Genomic DNA, 24035 nt, shown 5'->3' on the forward strand with positions numbered 1-24035 from the left:
TTTGTCATATGCCTTCTCCAGATCTACAAAACTTAAATACAGATCTTGTTATATTCCTGCGACTTCTCAACTATTTGTAATAAAGTGAAAATCTGATCCTGACAGCCTCTATTTGGCTTCAATCCAGCTTGTTCTTCACCAAGCTTTTCTTCCACGATCCTTCTCAATCGTGTCTCAAGTATACTGGCATAAATCTTACCAGGAACACTCAGTAGAGAAATACCTCTGTAATTCTCACATTCAGTTTTATTTCTCTCTTTTATATATATATATGGGTTCTATAAGAGTTCTACTCCAATCAACTGGAATTCATCCCTCTGTCCAGGCCCTCTGAACTATGCAGTGTAGCCACTGTAAGACTTTTATACCTCCATACTTGAGCATTTCTGGTCAAATATTATCTACTCCAGCTGCCTTTCCACATTTCAGACTTTTGACGGGTTTTTTTACTTCAAGTATGGATATGTATTCCTGATGCATGCCTGGTCAGTGTTTTTTTATCGATGTGCTGTCATCACTGTTAGTTTCATTTAGCAATTTTTCAAAGTAATTACTCCATACTTCAAGGATATCTTTTTAGTGAGCTTTATGAAAAAAAAAAAATCTAGAAAGGACTTCAGAGTAGCTACTGTGCATAGTGGGTGCAATCTGGTTTGTGAACTTCTGACTGTTCCATTTGTGAGAAGCATGCACTAACACCTGGCCCATGTATTATCACCACCAATGAGTTCACATATTGCATTAATTTATAAGTGGAGCTGTTATTATCATTTGTGTATACATCTCCAACTATATGCCTGTATTTCCAAGTAGTAATATTCAAGAATATATTAATCTAGAAGAAGGAATTGAGGGGGAACCCAGCTCTGGCACATATGGCATTATGTATAAGAAGGAATAGCATAAAGAGTTAGAAATATAAATGATGTTCGGGGCAGTTGCAGCATAGTATTCATCAAATTGATTTAAGATGTGCATGCACTTTTTAAAAGTGAATACGCATTACATTTTTAATAGATAAAATATGGCTTATTCGTTTGAAAAAATTTTGTTTTTTACCTAAATAATGGTTATGTATATTTTTCTGTTTCATGTAAGCATGCAGCAATATCTACGGAACTTCAGATTCATTCTGTTCTTTTTTTTATTAATGTCTCTAAATATCTTGAAATATTGATCACAATTGGCAGGCTATAGAGAAAAACTTCAATTAAGATTTCTGATTGAAAAAAATTATGACAAACATAATGTTTTTGAAAGCAAAAGAATTTTGCAATAACCATTCTGATTTGATTTTTGACAACTAATTTGAATTATAAAATAGCATTTAAAAAAATTGATGATAGGTTAGTAAAAGGCCAGTAATAAGGTTTTCACTTATATTGTCCCTACTTTCCATAACCATCTTGATTTCCCCCCCCCCCTGCCCTCCCTGCAATCTCACCTTCCAGCATTGGTTATTGGTGAAAGTTTCAGAATAAGATGGAAATAAAATCGATGAATACACATGCATGTCATTCAAAAGAACACGTGTTTTACAGAGTATCATTCAAACGTCTTTGTATGATTTTGTTATATTTTTCAGTCAATTAGTATATATTAGAGTCAAGTTAAAAATTTCAAGCATAGTTAGATATTTGTTACAAATATCATTTGTGTTTTGGTTTTTATTTTTAGCACTCGATGTTGTCACAAAAATTTGTGGAAGTGATGACAGACTACAACAAGACTCAGACAGATTACAGAGAAAGATGCAAAGCAAGAATTCAGAGGCAGTTAGAAATAAGTAAATAATCTTTGTTTTGTTTTTGTAATTAATCTGTATTACAAGTTTCAGTGAAAAATAAGTATTAGTTTTTTTTTCATTGTTCTAAGTTTTTCTGATAATAACATTATTGTAAAAAATCCATCACTCTTCATGTTTTTTTAAAAAATACACATCTAATTGGACACTTATAGAATTTTTTTTGTATATTAACAATCTTATTTTATATTGAAACAAATTTCTAGTTATTGTATTATTTCAGAATCAGATTGATTACTTTCAAAGGGAATTTTCTGTGGCACCCTAAAAAAAATTGAGCACTATTAAAATACCAAGATATTGAAATCTTCGTTTTTGTGCCTGGGTTACTGTGAGTTTTCAGCTTACCACACTGCAATATGAATTGTTAAATAAAAAGAGAAGCTTTTTTTTTTTTTTTTTGCTGAAGCTAATATATATATATATATATATATCAGTGGCATCGCGTGCCCATTTCGGTTGAGTGTGCTGTCATGTAGGTTATGCAACATGTGTTACAAATTTCACATCGATTTGACCGTGTATGCGTGGGCTCGCACCTGCAAAAAATTTGGGGGGGGGGGCAAAGCTTGGAGACAAATAAATACATTAAATAATTACATAGATAAACATCATTTAGCATTTTTGATGTAATTATTTATCGATGTAAACTATAAATACAGTACATTATTTTCATTTTGCATCGATTTTAATGATCTTTAATTCTTGGGCGAAAAAAGTATTCAGAATTAATACAGTTTTCTGCACAATTTCATATATGAAAAAATTGATAGCATATTTCATTAAAAATTAACTAATTAAATAATCCAAAAATCCTAAATTAAATTATTTCAGTTTAAAAGCAAAAAAATCATAAAGCTAACAAGTAAAATAATATTAAATTACATACGCTTACCTTTTAAAAATGTATTTTTTTGTTTAAATTTGTTTCACTATAAATTTACAATTTACACTTCACTCAGTGACTCACTAGACACAGAGGGCAAACGAACTGGTCTTGCTGTTCACAAATCAGAAAAAGATGAACTAAAAACAGGAACACTTGTTTTATTGCTGCAATAAAACACGTATTCTATGGCTACCCTGCTATAGGCTGAAACAGGCCAACTCATAATGAAATTTTAAGACAGACAAAGCATCCCAGGGTTGAGGGTGTAAGATTACATATCTCAATCAATTTTACGATTATAATTTGTGGAATTTTTTAATCGATCCGGGGGGGGGGTAATGCCCATGACCATATGATTGCATTTTTATCTAAGTATGTTAGTTTTGAGAGTGCATCAGCGCTTATCTTAATTGGTCCAATGCAATTAATTGCAGGATAACTTTGAATACTTCTGCATAGGGTGGAGGAACAATCTGTTTTAAGATTTATTAGAAAACAACAATGAAGCAGAATGCTATATTTGGTTGGTATATTTGAAATACTCAAAAATGAAAATATGTGAACCATCATTTATACAACATGTTAGAATAGGAAATGAAAAGAAAGAATAAGTGTTAGTAGAAATACTTTCATTAATGGTAAACAAATTATTAATAATTAACATTTGTGATATGTGTGTCCTATAAGTTGCTGGGTAGAGCGAATAGCACGATCCTATAAAGTCTAGACATGAATAAGTGAATTTATGATGGCATAATTTAAAAACAAATTTACGAGTTTACTAGGAGACAGAGAATGGCAGTTCTCGTGGAAAGGCTTAGACGTTGGTTATACATTCTTACTAAATAGCTTAAGGAAATTACAACGTACAATAGAATATACATTAAAATAAATTTTAATACACTTCCAATATTTCGGCAATGTCACGTTGCCATTATCGCATGAACTTAAATACAAGACACGTGCACGCAAACACAACACACAGTAAATGAGGAATGAAGCAGGAAGCTATTCTGTCTCCTAAAAGTCCTGATGGTTCCCCCTAGCGGGCAATGTTGGTATTCTTGACCGATTGGGCTGAAGGTCTTCTGATGTAGGTTTCCCAAATTTGGGGCAGTCTCATGCAACCAAATTTGTTGAGGTTTGGATTGTTTCTTAGGGCTGAGGCTGATTCCATGAATAGCCTTTCGTATTTGAATTTACTATGGTGTATTATCATGGCTTTCTTCTACTGTATTCTGTGGTGGGTATCCAGTGCATGGTCTGCAAGACCAGAGTGGCTGTATTGGTGAAAACGGATGTAGTCCTTGTGTTCTGAAATTCTGATATTAGCTGTCCTGCCTGTTTGGCCAAAGTAGGACAGGTTACAACTGCAAGGGACTTTGTATACACCAGGTAGGTCTTGGGGGGGGGTTAGTGGAGCAGATAAGGGATGCCAATTTTTTATAAGGTCTGTAACAAGAAGTTAAGTCATGTTTTTTTAGAATTTTTGTAATTTTTTCCAAGGTGCCTCGGATATAGGGAATGGTGATGGATTTAGAGTAATCCTTGTTGTGAAGGGGGGGCGTTCTGGTTTATTGGTTTCAATATTTTTTGGGGGATAGGTTGGCCAAGGGTGGGGAGAGTGGAGAACCCATGGCTGTCCCCTCTATTTGTTTGTAGAATTTTCCTTGCCAAACAAAATAGCCTGAGTTCATTGTGAACTGAAATAGGACTGTGATATCGGGAGGAAATTTAGCTTGGATTAGCTCTAAGGATTCTGTGAGTGGGACATTTGTGAATAGGGAGGAGACATCAAAACTGACCATTACGTCAGTGTGTTTGAGTGTAAGGTTTTCTATGCTGGCTTTGAAGTGGGCTGAGTTGTTTTATGTGTGAAGGTGTGTTGCCAGTATAGTGTGTGAGGGCTTTGGCCAAATGTTTAGCTAGTTTGTATGTGGGGGGAATCAATGCCATCCACTATGGGACGTAATGGCACATTTTCTTTATGTATTTTTGGGAGTCCATATATATGGGGGGGGGGGGGGTATGTAGTTAAACGGTTTTATTTTGTTAATGACTTCTACAGGCCAAGAAGTGACCTTCTTAAGGAGCCTGTGGAGTTTTCTAATTTGTTAGTTGGTGGGATTGTACTCGATAGGGAGGTAAGTAGCCCGATCTAACAATAGAGCATTCAGCTTACCTGTGTAATCCTTTTGGTTAAGTAATACAGTGGCGTTCCCTTTATTCACTTTAGTGATTATTATTTCCTTGTTTTTCTTTAATTCTTGCAGAGATTTAATTTTCTTATTGAGCATGTTGGTTTTTGGTGGTTTTGCTTTGGTCAGAACACAAGCCACATCCAGTCTAATATTGTTGGCGACGTGGTTTGGAAGGTGTCGTATCCCACGTTCAATTTGTATCATAATGTCTTCAGCAGTTATTCTTCAGGGCGCAATAGCGAAGTTGTGGCCACGTGAGAGAGCGTCGAGTGCTTCAGGTTTCAAACTAATTGACGAAAGGTTGACTACCGTGTCGGTAGGAAGTTGTGGTTTGAAGTTCGAGTTCTTTTTTAAATTCTCAAATTTTTTGATGTGTCATTCCTGTACTTTTTTTAATTCTTTATCCGCAGCAGTGCATGAGATGTCGTATAAAATTGACTAAATCTCATGGTTTAAGGTGCCTGGATAGCTAAGTTAGCGTCAATAAGGGAACGGCGAGTAGCGGCGATTTGTTCCCTGAGCAAAGCTTGGCTGGCATGGTTATAAATACAGAGAGCCTTTTGGGAAATGAACTTTTAGGAGAAAGAATAGCTTCCTGCTTTGTTTCTCATTTACTGTGTGTTGTGCCTGTGTGCACGTGTCTTGTATTTAAGTTCCTGTGATAATGGTAACGTGATGTTGCTGAAATATTGGAAGTGTATTAAAATTTATTTTAATGTATATTCTATTGTACGTTGTAATTTCCTTAAGCTATTTAGTAAGAGAAATGTAGAAATAAATATTGTTTCATGGAGCAGCAAATAATCTCGTAAAATTTGTTGCCCATGTTATGTGTATTTCTCTGGTTTGTGTATATTTAGCTCCATTTTTCAAGAAATTTCTTTTGTTTACTGAGACTCAGTATACATGACATCCGATCATTATCGGAATTATCCACATTTTCGAGAATCCTATATCCATCAGTTTTTTTTGTATCAGCGATTCTTCTGTCTTGTCAATCTCGCATATGCTGATATTTTGTTGTAAATCAACAACATCTTATAGTACACAGAATATTCATTTTTATTCAGGAATAGATATCTTTTTACTGTCTGTTGTTTCCAAAGACTAGAATAAAAATGTGTCTATACCGTTAAAAAACTTTGCAACCTCAACAGATGTTATACTGCATAGCAAGAGTTCCAGAAAACATGTGTAACAGTTGTTTGTAATACAGCATTCGGATACAGTAAGCGCTCAACTCATGGCAAGTGACAACATTCAATTGGATTGGTTATTGTGTTGGTGCTGGGTGAGCTCAAAATGTTAGCTCACCCAGTCTCACCTTCCCAGCAGTTTAAAAATACTAAAACGCTAAGAATTTGACCCACTGCTTCGTCTTTACATCTTTTCGAAGGGCTCAAAGGTGTATGCATTTTGAAAGCACACCCGGGCTATTAACACGAATGTGACGCAGTGTTTACGTGTCAAAAAGTGCTCTTTTCATGAAGCACTAATGCTTCATTATCCTCCTGAAGAGGACACTAAAACATTTGTATATTGTGTTCAATTTTAGGAATCGCACGAAGTCTGCAAACAATTGGGGGAGTCAATTTATTCCCATGAAAGATGGGAATAAATTCAAAAATATAATATCAGTGATACTGGTATTTCGTGGATGAGCACCGCACACCTAGCACACCCAGAATATTCGCCCCTGATATATATATATATATATTACATATTGGCACATGTATGTTATTTTTGTGCAAATAATAGGGTGAACAGAAAGAAAACATGAGGTATGCCTACATTTGGTCTGCGTTATTCAGAAAAAGACAAAAACAGAAGTATAATATCATCCTGTTAGGATGAAAGAATCTAGTTTAATTGATCCACCCACATTGAAGCTGACTTAGTTCTTATCAGGTTGAAACAGGCAGAGCATTTTCTTCTGAAACTTATGCCAGTGAACATACCAGTTGATTAATGTAATATATTTACTCGCACTTCAGTTGCTTTGATGTTAATTCTGATGAATTCTAACTCCCACTGCATAGAAATGCATATATAACATAATGAAATATCTTAAAGTATACACCATTGAAAATAGGAAAATTCAGAAAATATCCTCTATGTTTTCATTAAATTTTGGATAAAAATATAGAACATGCAAGTGCATCATTTCTTGAAATTGCTTTTTTTTTTTTGTTTACCTGCAGGTGTGTGAGGGAAGAATTTTCATCTCGGCAGTAAGTCACATAATACATTACAACCAGATTTCTAAACAGATTTTGAAGTTCTTTTATTTGGGGTGGGATGGGGGGGGGTTGAAAATGGCAAGATAATGTTTTTCATAGCCTTCTATCTTAAAAAATTGTTTTCCGATACACCAGTCGGTTTAGTTTTCCTTATTCTCATAGACAGGCTTAAACGTTCATTGTATGTGCTTACTAAATAACTTTAGGATATTACAATGTACAAAAGAATATACATTAAATTAAACTTTAATATATATTTCCAATATTTTAGCAACGTCACGTTGCCATTTTCAAGGAACTTAACATAAAGACACGTGCATGCAGGCACTACATACAGTAAATGAGGACGAAGCAAGAAGCTATTGTTTCTCCTAAAAGTTCTGATGGTGCCCCCTGCAGGCACTACATACAGTAAATGAGGACGAAGCAAGAAGCTATTGTTTCTCCTAAAAGTTCTGATGGTGCCCCCTAGCGGGCTATGTAGGTATTCTTGGCCATTGGACTAAAGGTCTCATGATGTATGTCTCCCAAATTTGGGGCAGTCTCATGCAACCAATATAAAGACACGCGCACGTGTCTTTATGTTAAGTTCCTTGAAAATGGCAACGTGACATTGTCGAAATATTGGAAATATATTAAAGTTTAATTTAACATATATTCTTTTGTACATTGTAATTTCCCTAAGTTATTTAGTAAGCATAGTTTTCCTTATTAATTTTTACTTCAGAACAATTATATTAGTTTATCATCGTTGAAAGTTTTTCACTTGGTTATATTATAAATTAAAGATGCCAAGAAATTGTATACTTGGTTTAATCCATTATCCAAGTGTAAGCAAACAAAGTTTGCACCTGAAGTATCTTTCAGGACTGGGACAACTTGTGGCAAAGGTGGTATGACTTCACATCACTTGCCTTAGTATCCCATAATGCAAAGCACATCTCCTTGTGGACATGTATAATGCTATGCATTATGGGAAGAGTCACTTCCCAGATCAGTTGCGACCTTTGTCGAAACCGGTCTGGGTACGAAGTCATATCACCTTTGCCACAAGTTGCCCCAATCCTGAAAGTTACTTCAGGTGCAAATTTTATTTGCTTACAATTGGATAATGGATTAAACTAACTATATATAATTTCTTGGTATCTTAAATTTTTTTCGTTTATCATCGTCAATTCAGGGGGGGGGGGTGCAGAATACTAGAATAGTATCACGTGAATAAGTTTATATAATTATTAGCTTTCTGTCAACAAAGTTTTCTTTCAAATTCATTTATTAGTTAGGTCTCTAGTACTGTAAGATCTTACATTTCACTCTTCTAAGGCATTGTTACCTACATCAATCCACCAATATCCTCATCTGCCTTTTGTTCCAGAAGATAACTACAAAAATAGTTATGGAACATTTATACAAAAAGTTGCAGAATCTTACTTCACCATTCAAAACTGAACAGAAATGGAACAGAAATTATCCTTATTTTGGGAAATGGTTCTTCACACATTCCATATTCAAGAGGTTTCTTTTTTTTTTTGTTTTAAGGAATGACCTCCACATCATTCTGATTTGATATCCAATATGATATCCAGTTCTGTATCAAAGGATACCGAACAAATGAGGATGGACTGGCAATTTGGGATTTAGCCAACCAAATTGTATTCTTATTGGCTTAAATCATAATTCAAAATTATTGTACAACATGATGGAATTTCATGCCAGTGGGGGGGGCATCGCCAAGTTAAACAAGGCCCCTTGTTGCCTTTGTCAGGGAACCAGAGCAAACAACAAAAAAGTCAGGCTATTGGAACAAATCCAACATCAGAAGTGATCTAGATTGGCACCATCAACCAAAAAGGCATCAATGGAAAAGAAATGGAACTAGCAGAAGAATAATTGCATAAGTACCAGATAGACATAATAGGTGTTACCAAAACAAAGAAGACAAACAGATGAGATCTTTCTAAGCAAGATATGCAAGATGTTATATTCAGGCAATAACAATCAAGGAAAAGGAGTAGCTATAATATTCAGCACTAAATATGAAGATAATCTTCTTGAATGGCAGGCACTATCAAGTAGAGTGATGTGGGCTAATATCAGAATGGGAAACTGGAACAATGAAATTTATTTGTGCTTATGGTCCCCCAGAAGGTTCTACTAAGGAAGAAGTGAAGGAATTTTTCGAGGCATTAGAGAAGGCAGCTGACACAAAAAAGGAAAAGTTGGTCCTTGTTGGATATCTAAACAGCACAGTAGGAAATGATTACTAGGTATATTACAATGTATTGGGAAAATTTAGAAAAAAGAGAGCAAAGCAAGCTAATAATAATGGTAAGTACCTGCTATATATATTTCTGCTCATGACATGAACTAGTTATTACAAGTGTATTGTCCTGCACAAACAACACTGCTCAGTTTCCCATAACTTTTTTCCCTTCAGTGTACCTCCTTCAATTCCTTCAGAGCTGTTGAATAAACTGCTGCTGTAACAGTAAAAAGTGACTTAGAAGTCAGAAATATAAGATCTGATAATATTGGAATGTTGACAGATAACAGGCTGATCTGGAGGAAAATTTTTGATAGGAAGTTAGTAATGAAGTAACTTTTCATGTAGTAAGATCCTGTACATCCCCTTCCATTTGAGGATATATGCCAGGAGTTTGATGATGAGTTTGTGCAGTTAAGACCTTGGTGTAGTTTAGATTGTGCCACTTATATTGTGTAAGAGTAGCTCGTGTTTTCTTTGAATCTCATTTTTCTCTTCTACTCATTTAATTTTCAAGCCCTACTGAAGTTGATCTAGACACGAAGACAAAAATTCTATACTAAATCAAGTATCGCATATGTTATTCCATAGTTAGTCTTTATTTATTTCATAGCGTTACTGGGTTGGAAGTTTATTTTCCACTTAGTTAGACTATAATAAATTTAGTTTAATCCTTTACCCAAGTGTAGGCAAACAAAGTTTGCGCCTATAGTAGTTCAGGACTGAGGTAACTCATAGTAAAGGTGGACCAAACTCTCATCACTCCTTGTCTCAGTATCTCCCATAATGCAAAGCACATCTCCTTGCAGACTATGCATTAAGGGAAGGGCCACTACCCAGACCGGTTATGACTTTTATTGCAATCTCGTCAGTGGGAGGCAGACCCAGAAGTAGTGATACTAAGGCAGAAGCAATGGAGAGGTCATATTTACTTATACGAGTTGCCAAAAGTGGTACCACCTTGTTATTAATTTACTCTGGATTTAGAGAAAGATGTTGGAAGTTTATTTTCCACTTGGTTAGACTATAATAAATTTAGCAGGCATAGATTTCTGTGGCTAATTGGTTCAAAAGATATATTTCAGTGAATACACCACATTTTTTATTATTTAGTTATATAAAATACTGAATAATAGTTCCTGACAAGTTTCGTAAATCGTAGAATTTAGATCTTCAGAGGGTAAATAGCATAACTTAAAGTTTAAACAAGAGAATTAATACAAATCATAACCGTCTGGCTATTCATAAACTGGACGTGACATCGTCCAGTATTGTTCAACGTCAATAATGTTTTATATCTGCATTCTGTTATTTGAGTTTATGAATAGCCAGACGGTTATGATTTGAATTTATTAATTCTCTTGTTTAAACTTTAAGTTACACTATTTACCCCCCCCCCCCACCCGAAGACATAAATCCTACGATTTATGAAACTTGTCGGGAACTATTATTTCAGTATTTTATATAACTAAATAATAAAAAATGTGGTGTAACCACCGAAATATATCTTTTATAATAAATTTAGTATTTAGTTTAATCCTTTATCCAAGTGTAGACAACAAAGTTTGTACTTGAAGTAGTTCAGAACTGAGGCAACTTGTAGTAAAGCTGGACCAAGATCTCATCACTCCTTGTCTCAGTATCTCCCATAATGCAAAGCACATCTCCTTGCAGACATGTATAAAGCTATGCATTAAGGGACGGGCCACTACCCAGACCGGTTTCGACCTGTATTGGGGGTCTCGTCAGTGGGTGGCAGACCCAGAAGTGGTGATACTAAGGCAGAAGCAATGGAGAGGTCATATTTACTTATACGAGTTGCCAAAAAATGTACCACCTTGTTATTAATTTACTCTGGATTTAGAGAAGGATGTTGGAAGTTTATTTTCTGCTTGGTTAGACTATAATAAATTTAGTTTAATCCTTTACCCAAGTGTTTGCAAACAAAGTTTGCGCCTGAAGGAGTTCAGGACTGAGGCAACTCGTAGTAAAGGTGGACCAAGCTCTCATATGTAGCTTTATACATGTCTGCAAGGAGATGTGCTTTGCATTATGGGAGATACTGAGACAAGGAGTGATGAGAGCTTGGTCCACCTTTACTACGAGTTGCCTCAGTCCTGAACTCCTTCAGGCGCAAACTTTGTTTGCAAACACTTGGGTAAAGGATTAAACTAAATTTATTATAGTCTAACCAAGCAGAAAATAAACTTCCAACATCCTTCTCTAAATCCAGAGTAAATTAATAACAAGGTGGTACATTTTTTGGCAACTCGTATAAGTAAATATGACCTCTCCATTGCTTCTGTCTTAGTATCACCACTTCTGGGTAGTGGCCCTTCCCTTAAAGCATAGCTTTATACATGTCCACAAGGAGATGTGCTTTGCATTATGGGAGATACTGAGAATGAGTGATGAGAGCTTGATCCACCTTTACTACGAGCTGCCTCAGTCCTGAACTACTTCGGGTGCAAACTTTGTTTGCCTATGCTTGGGTAAAGGATTAAACTAAATTTATTATAGCGTTACCGGGTCTTTTAGCTGGCCTAGTTTGTCAAGTGGTTTACACATCGCTCTCCAATCAACAGGCTGTGAGTTTGAATCCCACTGTGAACATGAATATTTTGTAAATGTCATTAATTAGTAGGTGAATTTCATTGTCACTATGAAATCTCAGCCCTGATTATGTCCTTGATCTCTAGAGAAGATTTTCCAGATTCGCTAACCCATACCTCACCTATAGTACTAATACTGATGTACTATAGATCAACAGCCATAGAATTCATATTAAAAGAAGAAAAAAAAAACATGGCAGTAGGTTTATTGATCTTTTCTCGCTTATACTGTTTAAGTAACCATGCCACCTTAGATTAGCTCTACTCATACATTCTTGAATAATAACAGTATGAAGTTCCTTCCTGTTATCTTTGTCTTTAACATGATGCTGCGATTGACACCATCAGTTCATTCTCCTAATTTTTCTCAGAACTGTTATATCTGTGGTCCCAGATGCTTTGTTGCATTATTTCTACCCTAACTCTCAGATGGATGAGTTAAAGTCTTGTTTAACTGCTACTTGGTTTTTGGATGGCATGTTGAAAATTTATTTATCACTAGGTTAGACTATAATAGATTTAGTTTAATCCTTTATCCCAGTGAGAGCAAACAAAGTTTGCGCCTGAAAATATCTTCAGGACTAAATATAGTGTTGTACTATCTTATCCAGTAAGTAGTGCAACACCAAGGCAACTCGTGGCAAAGGTGGAGCAAGCTACCAGGCACTTCTAACCCAGTATCTCCCATAATGCAAAACACATTTCCTATGTGGATATGTATACTGTTATGCATTAAAGGGATTGGCCATCTACCCAGACTAGTTTCGACCTTTATTGAGGTCTCTTCAGTGGGAGCCAGGCCCAGAGCTGGAGATACCAGGCAGAAGCAGTAGCAAGTCATCTGTGCCTATGGGAGTTGCCAAAAGGTTTATCACCTTTTTTAAAAATTTTACTCTGGATTTAGAGAAAGATGTTGAAAATGAGTGCCTGGTAGCTTGCTCCACCTTTGCCACGAGTTGCCTTGGTGTTGCACTACTTACTGGATAAGATAGTACAACAGTATATTTAGTCCTGAAGATATTTTCAGGCGCAAACTTTGTTTGCTCTCACTGGGATAAAGGATTAAACTAAATCTATTATTTTGGATGGCATATTGTTCAATATGCATTTATTCAGTTGACTCCCCTCCATACCACCTTTATTTACTGTATTATCTGTTGCTGTATTTAATTTACCATTTTCATTAAAAATTATCTCTAAATACAGTGGCCATAATTAAAGAGAGGTGTTCAGGTAAAAATGTATTTTACGAAATTTGACCAAACTTGGTCTAAATACACTCTCGAACATGAGGTGTTTTATTTACAGAAGATAAAAATAGTACAAAATTTTGCCACCAGGGGATATTTGGTTCTATAAGCACATGATGTTTACGTATACTCACTGTTTCCATTGATGAATACAAGGAAGACCAAAACGGATTTGTGTCATTCTGATAAGACTGAAGTGCTGTGGATCTCATCTTACTGGAACATGCATTGCTAGTCAAGTTTTACTATCAACAACACAGCAACGCTCATTCTGCACTTCGAGAATTCTGGCGTTTCAAGGATAAAAGAAAAGGTTAAATGACAATAACAAATCTTAGAAAAATGATTTTACAATTTGAAAATAGCAGATCTTTAGCAGTGAGGCCAGGACAAGGGCAGAAACAGATTATTCCTCAAAAAGTTGAAGTTGCAACTGCTGTTGTGGAACACAGAATGAGTAATGCACAAGGGTCCAGCAGTGCTCGGGCAGTATCAACAGGACATGCTATACTCAACTGTGTGGAAAATCCTTCATCAAATACTGAGATTTCCCCCCCCCCTTAAAGATCTCCCATACTCAAGCCTTTGCTCCATGGTGATGTGGAAACTCAAATGCAGTTTTCTCTGGCTTTCTTAGCTCAAATGGAGGTGGATGATGCATGGCCGTGGAAGACCTTGTGGAGTGAGAATGCACATTTTTATCTGAACAGTAGTGTTGACTCACATGATTGCTGCATTTGGACTGTGTCATGTCATTGTGTTCCATCAGACCCTTTACATTCACTGAAAGTCATAGCATGGTGTGATTTCATTGCATCATTTATTATCGGTCCATGCTTTTTTGAAGAACTTTGCCTGATAGGACCAGTGACTTGTACTATCTCTCTGTTGTTATATATTGAGAGATGCTGCACAACTTTGTTGTTCTGCAACTGCAACAGTGAAGATGCCTTGACTCTACCATATCATGCAGGATGGAGCATAGCCTCACATTGGATTGCCAGTACAGCAAATGTTATGTAAACACTTCACAGAATGATTAGTCATGCATTTCTCACAGCATGGCCACCTCATTCACTTGATCCCAACCCCCTGTGACTTTTGGTTGTGGGGCCATCTGAAACACGTGGTGTATGAAGGACATGTTCCTGATTTAGCAACCTTGAAAAACAGAATAATGCAGCATGTGAGGCAAATCATTGCAGATCTGTTGCATTCTGCTGTAGAAATGTCATTCACAGAATGCACTTCTTAGAACATCTGAAATGAGGGCATATGGAGTCACAAATATCTGTGTTCAATTTCACTCACCAAACACAAATATTATGGTACAGCAAATGATGTTTTAAAATCCTGAATGTAATAAGTGTAGGTATTGACAAGATATAATTGGTACTTTCCTGTATAATATATATGAGGTTTGTATCATTTAAAATTAATCAGTATTTTTGCTTGTATAAATGAGAATGTATTTTATTTTTTAGCTGGTAAGGTAACCACAAATGATGAGTTAGAAGAAATGTTGGAAAGTGGAAATCCAGCAATTTTCACACAGGGGGTAAGTATTTTACTGAAATTTTTTGCCATATTTAATTTGTATATGTGTGAATGAGAGAGAGAGAGATGGAAAGGAATCAGAAAGTAAACTTTATTTCTTAAGTCAGTCATAAGCTAGGGTAGACATGCTCTTAAATCTTCTTTTTAAAATAATGATTATTGCCATCGCTATGCTTATTGGTGGCCTGAAGTGGCTTGAAAGAAAGTGCCATGTTTAGTCTCAGTTCCTATGTCAACCCGTAGTACTATATACAACTTCTCATGGATAAAATTGCCATAAAAAAATCTAGGACTGAACCTGTGGAAAATGCCAAGATTTTTCACATGGAAAGGACATTATCTCTGCAGTGAAATTCACAATAGTTATTCCTTTATTCCTCTTTATAATGCAGCAAAATGAAATATTGTAAGCTTGTGAATGACTTGTGAAATGGCTTCCACATTGCCACTGAACTGAATATCATTTAAGTAGCACAAATGACATTTGCTTTAAAACTAGTCATTGATGATAAATTGAGTGCATTATTTTGCACCAGGGATGAACCAGAAGCAAGTGCATTGGTGCTATAGCATATCAAGATGAAAAATAGTACTTTATCTTTTTTTCAGTAATGTTATCACCAGTATAGTCAAGAAATATTCTTTTAATTTCCTTTTTAAGCAATCCACAGCACATGATTAAATTAAATTGAATAAATACAGCACAGAGAAATACTTAAACAACAGGTTTAATTGTTCCGATATTTAGCATCTTCAGGAATACAATATTAAAATTGTAATAACACATAATCCTGTGAGGGTTGCACATTCTCCATGGGTGCTGTTGGGTGAAAGACCTAAGAATTAAAGTTTCTCATATCTTGGAAAGTTTAACACAACAAATAAATGTTGTCATGTTTATTATTTTATTACATTATGTCCAGATCAGATGATATTAAAAGGGAAATGTCATTCGACCTGAGATATCAACATTTGTAAACTTCCAAACCATCATAAACCCAGAACACAACTTGGTCTGACTTGCAAATCAATCTAGCATTCAGTGAAATTATCTCAGCAAGGCAGGTCAGAGAGATACCAACATCAAAATCACAAAATACTTCATAATGTTCCATGTAATAAAAAAAATAAATAAGAACTTCTAAAAGAAACAGACATATAGTAAACTTTAACATCAAATCCTCATTGGCTAATAGATTGCTTAATGATATACTAATTATAGTTCAAAATTTCCATTGGATATAACCAAATTATTTGAACTTGTAATATTCTCCAGATATTCTCTTTTCTTTTTCTTCTTCTTTTTTTTTTTTTTTTCTGAAATAATGTTTATGAATTTGAGTTTACAGTTCACCTCTGAAAGCTGCAACTTTAATTCTGATTTATAAGAAACTTTAAACAAATCAGAGTTTGAGTATCTTTCATATGTGAAAAATACACTCAAATACACAAACATTATTCAGGAAAAATTGAAAGATTTTGAAAACAAGAACCTGTCAGGCCCTGAAGAAAACATTCTTGCAGACAAACTTCATCATATGCCTCTCTAGTTGAAATTGATTGATTCAACTAGAGAGGCATATGATGAAGTTTGTCTGCAAGAATAGAAAATCATATCTCCATGGTGAACTCAGAAAGTTAAAGATGCAGTCAAGGAAAAGAAGAAAGTTTATCAAATTTCCTGGCAGTTTGTGCTCTGAGAAAGTAGAGAAAAATGTAAGAAAGTTTGAAGCACTGTGTAAAACTAGCTAAACAAAAGTCATGGGAAAACTATGGTAAGAACATAGATAATAAATATCAGAAAGGTGGCAAAATATTCTGGAGGCTATTGAAAAAGCTTAGAAATTGTGGAAAAAGTAAAACGAATCTGGGATGTAAAGATGACATGAAAACTGAAGATAAAGATATTCTAAATGTCTGGAGTAATTACTTTGAAAGATTATTCAATGGAACAAGCAGCAACAGCACGTTGTGAACAAACATTCAAGAGGAATGCAATCAGGAGTACATATCAATACTTGAAGTAAAGAAAAAGCCATCAAAAACCTGAAATGTGAAAGGCAAATGAAGTAGTATGGCATTCAGCTAGAATGTTCAAATATATAAGAATAAAAGTTTTATAGTGGCTACACTGCATAATTCAGAAGGTCTGGTGAAAGGGTCAAATTCCAGATAATTGGAGTAGCACTTATATAGTTCCCATCTATAATAAAGGGAAATAAAACTGAACATGAGACTTACAGAGGAATTTCCCTGGTGAGTGTTCCTGGTAAGATTTAGCCAATATTCTTAAGAAAAGGTAAGAAAAATTGTGAAAAGGAAGCTTGGAGAAGATCAAGCTGTGTTCAGGCCAAATAGAATAGAATAGAGGTTGTCAGCAGTGCCATCCTTAGACCCAAGCAAGAGGGGCACCTTTCCTGGGCACTGCATATCACAAACACACAACAAAAATTATTAAATAAGAGGCATTAAAAATGAAATATTCAGAATCAGTCTTATGGATAAATAAATATTATGCAATAAATGTGTAATAATTTATGAATTATCTATGTCTTTATTTCATTACTCATCCAAACATCACCGAACCATCAACAGAACACTCAGATGTGCAATAATGATTAAATTCAGTCATATACAAACCATGGCCTTACATATTGTTCAGTTTTGTCATTATGAAGGTATATTTGACAATGTAGGAGGGTAGAACATATTTTATTTAACAGTTTGTTACTTTCATTTATAGTGAGACTCCATATGTACTCTTGTCCTGAGCCCATGTTACGGAAGAATCTGGTTGTCAGCATCAGATTTTCACTCTAAGACGAATAGTTGAGAAATTGTGAGAATATAACAGGGTTCTGTGTATAATTCTGTGTATAGATCTGGAAAAAGCATATGACAAGGTGCTAAAAGAAAAGCTGTTCACAGTGCTGCAGTTATATGGTATAAAGTAGAACATTATATCAAGCAATACATAGTCTATATTCGAGTTGTAAGTCAGCAGATAAAATTGAACGAACTACAGGAAGATGATCTGATGGTAAATCAGGTTTGAGACTGGGATGCACATTAAGGGATTGCAAATTTACTGACCTTTTCAGTTACCAGTAAATTACTGATAATTTACTGGTATTTCCATTATGTGATGAAAATGTAATTTCCATTTTCAAAATTGAGAAGCAATCAGTAAATATTAATAAACATAGGAGTATATAAAGAAGGTAGAAAAGAGGATTCTGAACAATTTTATGCCTACAAAAACATTTTAATAATAGCAATGGCCAAGAACTGTTAGACTTCTCTATTTTCAATCATTTTAAAATAACTAATACTTTTTTCAAAAAAAAAAAAATATATATATATATATATAATAATAAAGGGAAAAATAATGACAACAATTACAACAAATTTGTAAATGATTGAATTATAACAATTAATTTTTTTTTAAAAAAAAAGCTGCTTAAATATGATAGGATTATATGAAGAAGGTAGAAAAGAGGATTCTGACCAATTTTATGAGGGCCTACAAAAACATTTAAATAAATAATAGCAATCACCAAGAGCTGTTAGACTTCAGGGTTACCAATAATTTTATATAAGCTTGCTTATTTAACTCCTAAACCCAAGTAAGCAAACAGTTAAGTTTGCACCTGAAACATAGTTCAAGTCTAAAGATGGTACAACACCAGAGCAACTCATTGTAAAGGTGGGTAAAGCTGTGATCACTATTCTTAGTATTTCCCATATCCCATAATGTAAAGCACATCTCACTAAAAGATGTATACTGCAATACATTATGGGTGGGGGTCACTACCCAGACCGGTTTCAACCTTTTTTGATATCTCCTCAGTGAGTAGCTAGACCCCTAAATACCAAGGTTTTAGTTATCCAGAGCCTTATCAACTTTACCTATACAAGTTGCTACAAGGTGTTTTTATTGTTAATAAGAATCTCTGGAGGAGATATAGATGTAATTAATTTTTTAACTTGGGGATACTGTATATTAGGTTTACCAAGTAATTTTATAAGCTTGGTTATTTAACTCCTAAACCCAAGTAAGCAAACAGTTAAGTTTGCGCCTGAAACATAGTTCAAGTCTAAAGATGGTACAACACCAGGGCAGGTCATTGTAAAGGTGGGTAAAGCTCTGATCACTATTCTTAGTATTTCCCATAATGTAAAGCACATCTCACCAAAAGATGTATACTGCAATACATTATGGGTGGGAGACCTCAAAAAAGGTTGAAACCAGTCTGGGTAGTGACCCCACCCATAATGTATTGCAGTATACATCTTTTAGTGAGATGTGCTTTACATTATGGGAAATACTAAGAATAGTGATCAGAGCTTTACCCACGTTTACAATGAGTTGCCCTGGTGTTGTACCATCTTTAGACTTGAACAATGTTTCAGGCGCAAGCTTAACTGTTTGCCTACTTGGGTTTAGGAGTTAAATAACCAAGCTTATAAAATTACTTGGTAACCCTAATATACAGTATCCTCAAGTTAAAAAATTAATTATATATATATATATATATATATATATATATATATAAATGACAGAGGAACAAGATCTATAATCGATTATATCATTACTGGCCAGAAATTAGCTTCACGGGTGTGAGAGATATGCACTGGAAAGAAGTCAACAGACACCATAGTATTGAAGTTGAAAGTTTATTTTTCACTTGGTTAGACTATAATAAATTTAGTTTAATCCTTTATCCAAGTGTGAACAAACAAAGCTTGCACCTGAAAGTATCTTCAGGACTGGGGTAAGGTGGTACAACACCGGGAAACTCGTTGCAAAGGTGGAGCAAGCTAACCACTCCTATCTCCCATAATGCAAAACACATCTCCTTGCGGATATGTCTAACGTTATGCATTAAGGGAAGGGCCACTACCCAGACTAGTTTCAATCTTTATTGAGGTCTCTTCAGTGGGAGCCAGGCCCGAGTGGAAATACCAGGCAGAAGCATTAGCAAGGTCATCTCTACGTATAGGAGCTCCCACCGAAGAGACCTCAATAAAGGTCGAAACTGGTCTGGGTAGTGGCCCTTCCCTTAATGCATAACATTAGACATATCCGCAAGGAGATGTGTTTTGCATTATGGCAGATACTGGGATAGGAGTGGTGTTAGCTTGCTCCACATTTGCAACGAGTTGTCCGGTGTTGTACCACCTTACCCCAGTCCTGAAGATACTTTCAGGCGCAAACTTTGTTTGCTCACACTTGGATAAAGGATTAAACTAAATTTATTATAGACACCATAGTATTTTTTCTTTTAATAAATGTTCCTTGTAAGATTTGATTATTTTCTTAAATTTGGGAAAAAGTAAAATTTTATTTTTGCATTTTTTAGTTACATTGTTAGGTGAAGTATTATCATGCATATTTTTTAATCTTTCTTGGATATTTTATAAAACAATTTAAATAGTATGTTTTTTTTAATTGGACATACTGTTCAAATAAGCTGGTGACATCTGCAGAAAAGGATCTATCGATCAAGTGAATACCTCTTTGCACTAGATGTCACCAGCTTATTTGAACACTCCCGAGTTCAGTTTTTTGAATGGAATAATATAAGTATATTTTTATTTAAAACATTTTTGTGAAATTTATTTCACTGTGCTTCAGCCAAATGTTCGGTATTCATTTATTTGACCAAATCATGCTTTGCCACATCTCTACGACAGTAAGATGAAAAGCATGACTTATTTTTCACAGTATTAACAACACCACAAATACTTTTATCAACAAAGATGTTTTATTAACGCTTATATTTCACTGATTTTCAACTCAGCATCATCAGAGCACAACACACTTGTAAACGCGACAGTGAGTGAGTGAAACAATGTAATTGCAAAAGACAAAAGATCTAAATTCCTATTTTTTGGCGCCCTCTAACGGGAAAAAAAAAAAAACAGCAGTTATCCAGGAGTTTTTCTTAGGATAACCGTCTCCCAAATTTTTGGCAAATTAATGCAACCATATTTGTTAAGGTTGGGAGAATTCTTCAAAGCCGTTGCTGACTCAAAAAATAATCTTTCAGATCTATAACGACTCCAAAATAGCATATTCGTTTTCCTCCATCTAATCCTGTGTGAAGGAGTGTCCAAAGCGTGGTCTGCCAGTCCCGACTTGCCATAGTAATAGTAGCGAATGTATCTTTCATGTTCTTCCAGGTGGATGTTCACTGATCTTCCTGTTTGCCCATAATAGGCCAAGTCACAGTCACACGGAACTTCATACACTCCTGGGTGTGCTAAAGGGTGAAGTTTATCCTTAGGCAAGCGGATCAGAGTTGCCAGCTTGACATGAGGTTTGAAAGTGGTGCGAAGGCCATGTTTCAACAATACTTTGGCTATCTTTTCCGATGTACCTCTGATATAGGGAATAGAAATGGTCATGTTGTATTCTTGTGTATTAGGGGAGGGCAGAGTAATGGGCCTATGTAGTATTTTATCTATTTTGTACGGATTGTAGCCGTTGGCTAAGAATGTATGGCGCAGGTATTGGAGTTCAGTGGTCAGAGCTGTCTCATTAGAACAAATGGCTCTGGCTCTGTGTGTAAGTGTTTTTAAAATGCCGTACTGTTGGACTGGATGATGATGATGTGATTGTTTATGTAGGTATCTTCCTGTGTGTGTGTAGGCTTTCTGTAAATAGAAAAAGATAATGATCCATCTGAAAGGCAGGTGACTAATGTGTCAAGAAATGGTAAACAGTTATTTGATTCTTTTTCTACTGTGAAGTGAATTTTGGGGTGTTGGCTGTTGAGGTAGGTGACAAAAGCATCCAAAGTGTCTTGTCCATGGGGCCAGATGGGAAACACATCATCTACATAGCGTAACCACACTTGTGGCTTGTATATAGCTGTGGTAAGTACTTTGTTTTCAAAGTGTTCCATGTAAAAATTTGCTAACGGGAGAGAGGGGGGGGGGGGAAACCCATAGCAGTACCATTAATCTGTTTGTAGAATTTTCCCCCCCATGTAAAGTAACCTGCATTCATGGTAAATTGAAATAATTCAAAAATATCTGGGGGAAATTTAGACTTGATTAAATCAAGAGTGTCTATAAGTGGTACATTTGTAAATAAGGAGGTGACATCGAAACTAACCATTATGTCTGAATCTTTTAGGATTAGATTTTTAACCAGTGTTTTGAAATGGATTGAATTTTTTACAAAAGTAGAGGAGTTGCCAGTAAGGGGGGCAAGCGACTTGACTAAATGCTGGGCCAGTTTATACATGGGACTATCTATGCTATCAACTATAGGGCGTAGGGGAATATTAGTTTTGTGGATTTTTGGTAATCCATAAATACGGGGTGGTTTAACATGAATTGGTTTTATTTTCCTGATGATTTCTTTGGGCCATGATGTCACTTTTTTCAGTAATTTTCGGACTTTTTTCTTTTGAGACATCGTAGGGTCTCAATGTATAATTTGATATGTGGAACTGTCACATATGAGATCTTGCATTTTTCTGTTATACTCGTCTTTATTCATGATAACTGTTGCATTTTCTTTATCAGGGTGGTTTAAACATGAATTGGTTTTATTTTCCTAATGATTTCTTTGGGCCATGATGTCACTTTTTTCAGTAATTTTCGGACTTTTTTCTTTTGAGACATCGTAGGGTCTCGATGTATAATTTGATATGTGGAACTGTCACATATGAGATCTTGCATTTTTCTGTTATACTCTTCTTTATTCATGATAACTGTTGCATTTTCTTTATCAGCTTTTGTAATAATAATATTTTTATTATTATATAACTTTTTTACGGCAGTTATTTGCTTATGTGGCATATTGCTTTTTGGAGGCTTAGCCTTGTTTATAATACTTGCTATATCTAGTCGCACATTATTGGCCATTGCTGGCGGAAGATCGTGGATACCCTTTTCCCTGTTCTACTTTCATCATAATTTCTAGTTTAGGAATTTGTTTGGGCGTGACGGCAAAGTTATGTCCTAGACTGAGAGCGTTCTTGGCTTCTTCAGTGAGTGTTTCTGACAATAGGTTTACGACCACGTGGTCTGGTCGAAGTTGCGGTCGGGACTTCGTATGTTGGCGCTGTTGTAGGAGTTCATATTTCTTTAGGTGTTTGCTTTTTACTTTTGTGAATTCTTTTTTTGCTGCAACTTCGGAGATGTGCTGTAGTACAGTCCATATTTCAGGATTTAACATGTTGATTAGTTCTTGTTGTAGAGCTGTTTAGCTTACTAAGTTCTATGCAAGTAGCGGCGATTTGTTCTTGAAGAATCTGATCCTGACAGCCTCTATTTGGCCTAAATCCAGCTTGTTCTTCGGCAAGCATTAATAAAACATCTTTGTTGATAAAAGTGTTTGTGGTGTTGTTAATACTGTGAAAAATAAGTCATGAATAACCATCAACACCTAAGCTTATCTGTTAGAAAGATGAAAAGCAGCTTTTTCATGGAGAATAAATCTTATATCAGTGTTGATTGGATGCTTAATTGTGTTAATACCCATTTGCATACTTCCATTATTTTTAGAACAGACTGATTTTACTCTACTATTGTGATAGTAGAGTAAAATCAGCCCGCTATCTGTCACAGGATCTTCTTAATGCTTTCAACAACATACCTGTCAGTGTGTGTGCTTAGCTTTATGGGTGAATGGTCTTGTGAAATTTTTGGCTTGTTTTCTGTTTTTTGTAATCACCTACAAAAACCTGAAACCTTACATTCAGTATTAGCCTGTTATTCTGGAATTCAGGAAAACACCAAAAATCACTACATCATCATCATCATCAAATTCCTGACAATTACATCATTACAAAATTCCTATCTACAATTTTCCTCCAAATCAGTCTGTTATTTGTCAAGACTCCAACATTACCAGATCTTATTTTTCTATTGTCTAAGGCACTTTGTACCGTATCAATCCACCTATATCCTGGTCTTCCTCTGGGTCGTTTTCCTGCCAACCTGGCAGAGAACACTTGTTTTGCTAATCTTTCCTCACCCATTCTGTTTAAGTGGCCATACCACCTGAGATTATTAGCTCTGTTAATGCATTCCTGGATGCTGACAATGTCAAGTTCTTTCCTAATAGCGTCTCATTTTTTAATATGATATTGCCATTGATGCCATCTGTTCATGCCTCTAATCTTTCTCAGGACTCTCATATCTGCGGTCTCCAGTCTTTGGTCAAGTGTTTTACTTCTGACCCAGCTCTCAGATCCATAA

The 24035-nt window shown here is 35.3% G+C and overlaps 1 protein-coding gene across 1 annotated transcript in view; it reads left to right on the forward strand.

The window, feature by feature from the left end:
* Positions 1–24035, forward strand: part of LOC150101745 (syntaxin-1A-like) — a 374196-nt gene that overhangs the window by 316326 nt on the left and 33835 nt on the right. Inside the window, exons 6-7 of the mRNA XM_090401045.1 lie at positions 1678–1786; positions 14744–14817. Coding sequence (XP_090257171.1) covers positions 1678–1786; positions 14744–14817 — 183 coding nt within the window. The remainder of the gene's footprint in view (positions 1–1677; positions 1787–14743; positions 14818–24035) is intronic.

Source organism: Typopeltis vanoorti, chromosome 11, assembly GCF_054136105.1.
Source record: "Typopeltis vanoorti isolate ZY-2024b chromosome 11, IOZ_Tvanoo_1.0, whole genome shotgun sequence".
Taxonomy (NCBI): Eukaryota; Metazoa; Arthropoda; class Arachnida; order Uropygi; family Thelyphonidae; genus Typopeltis; species Typopeltis vanoorti.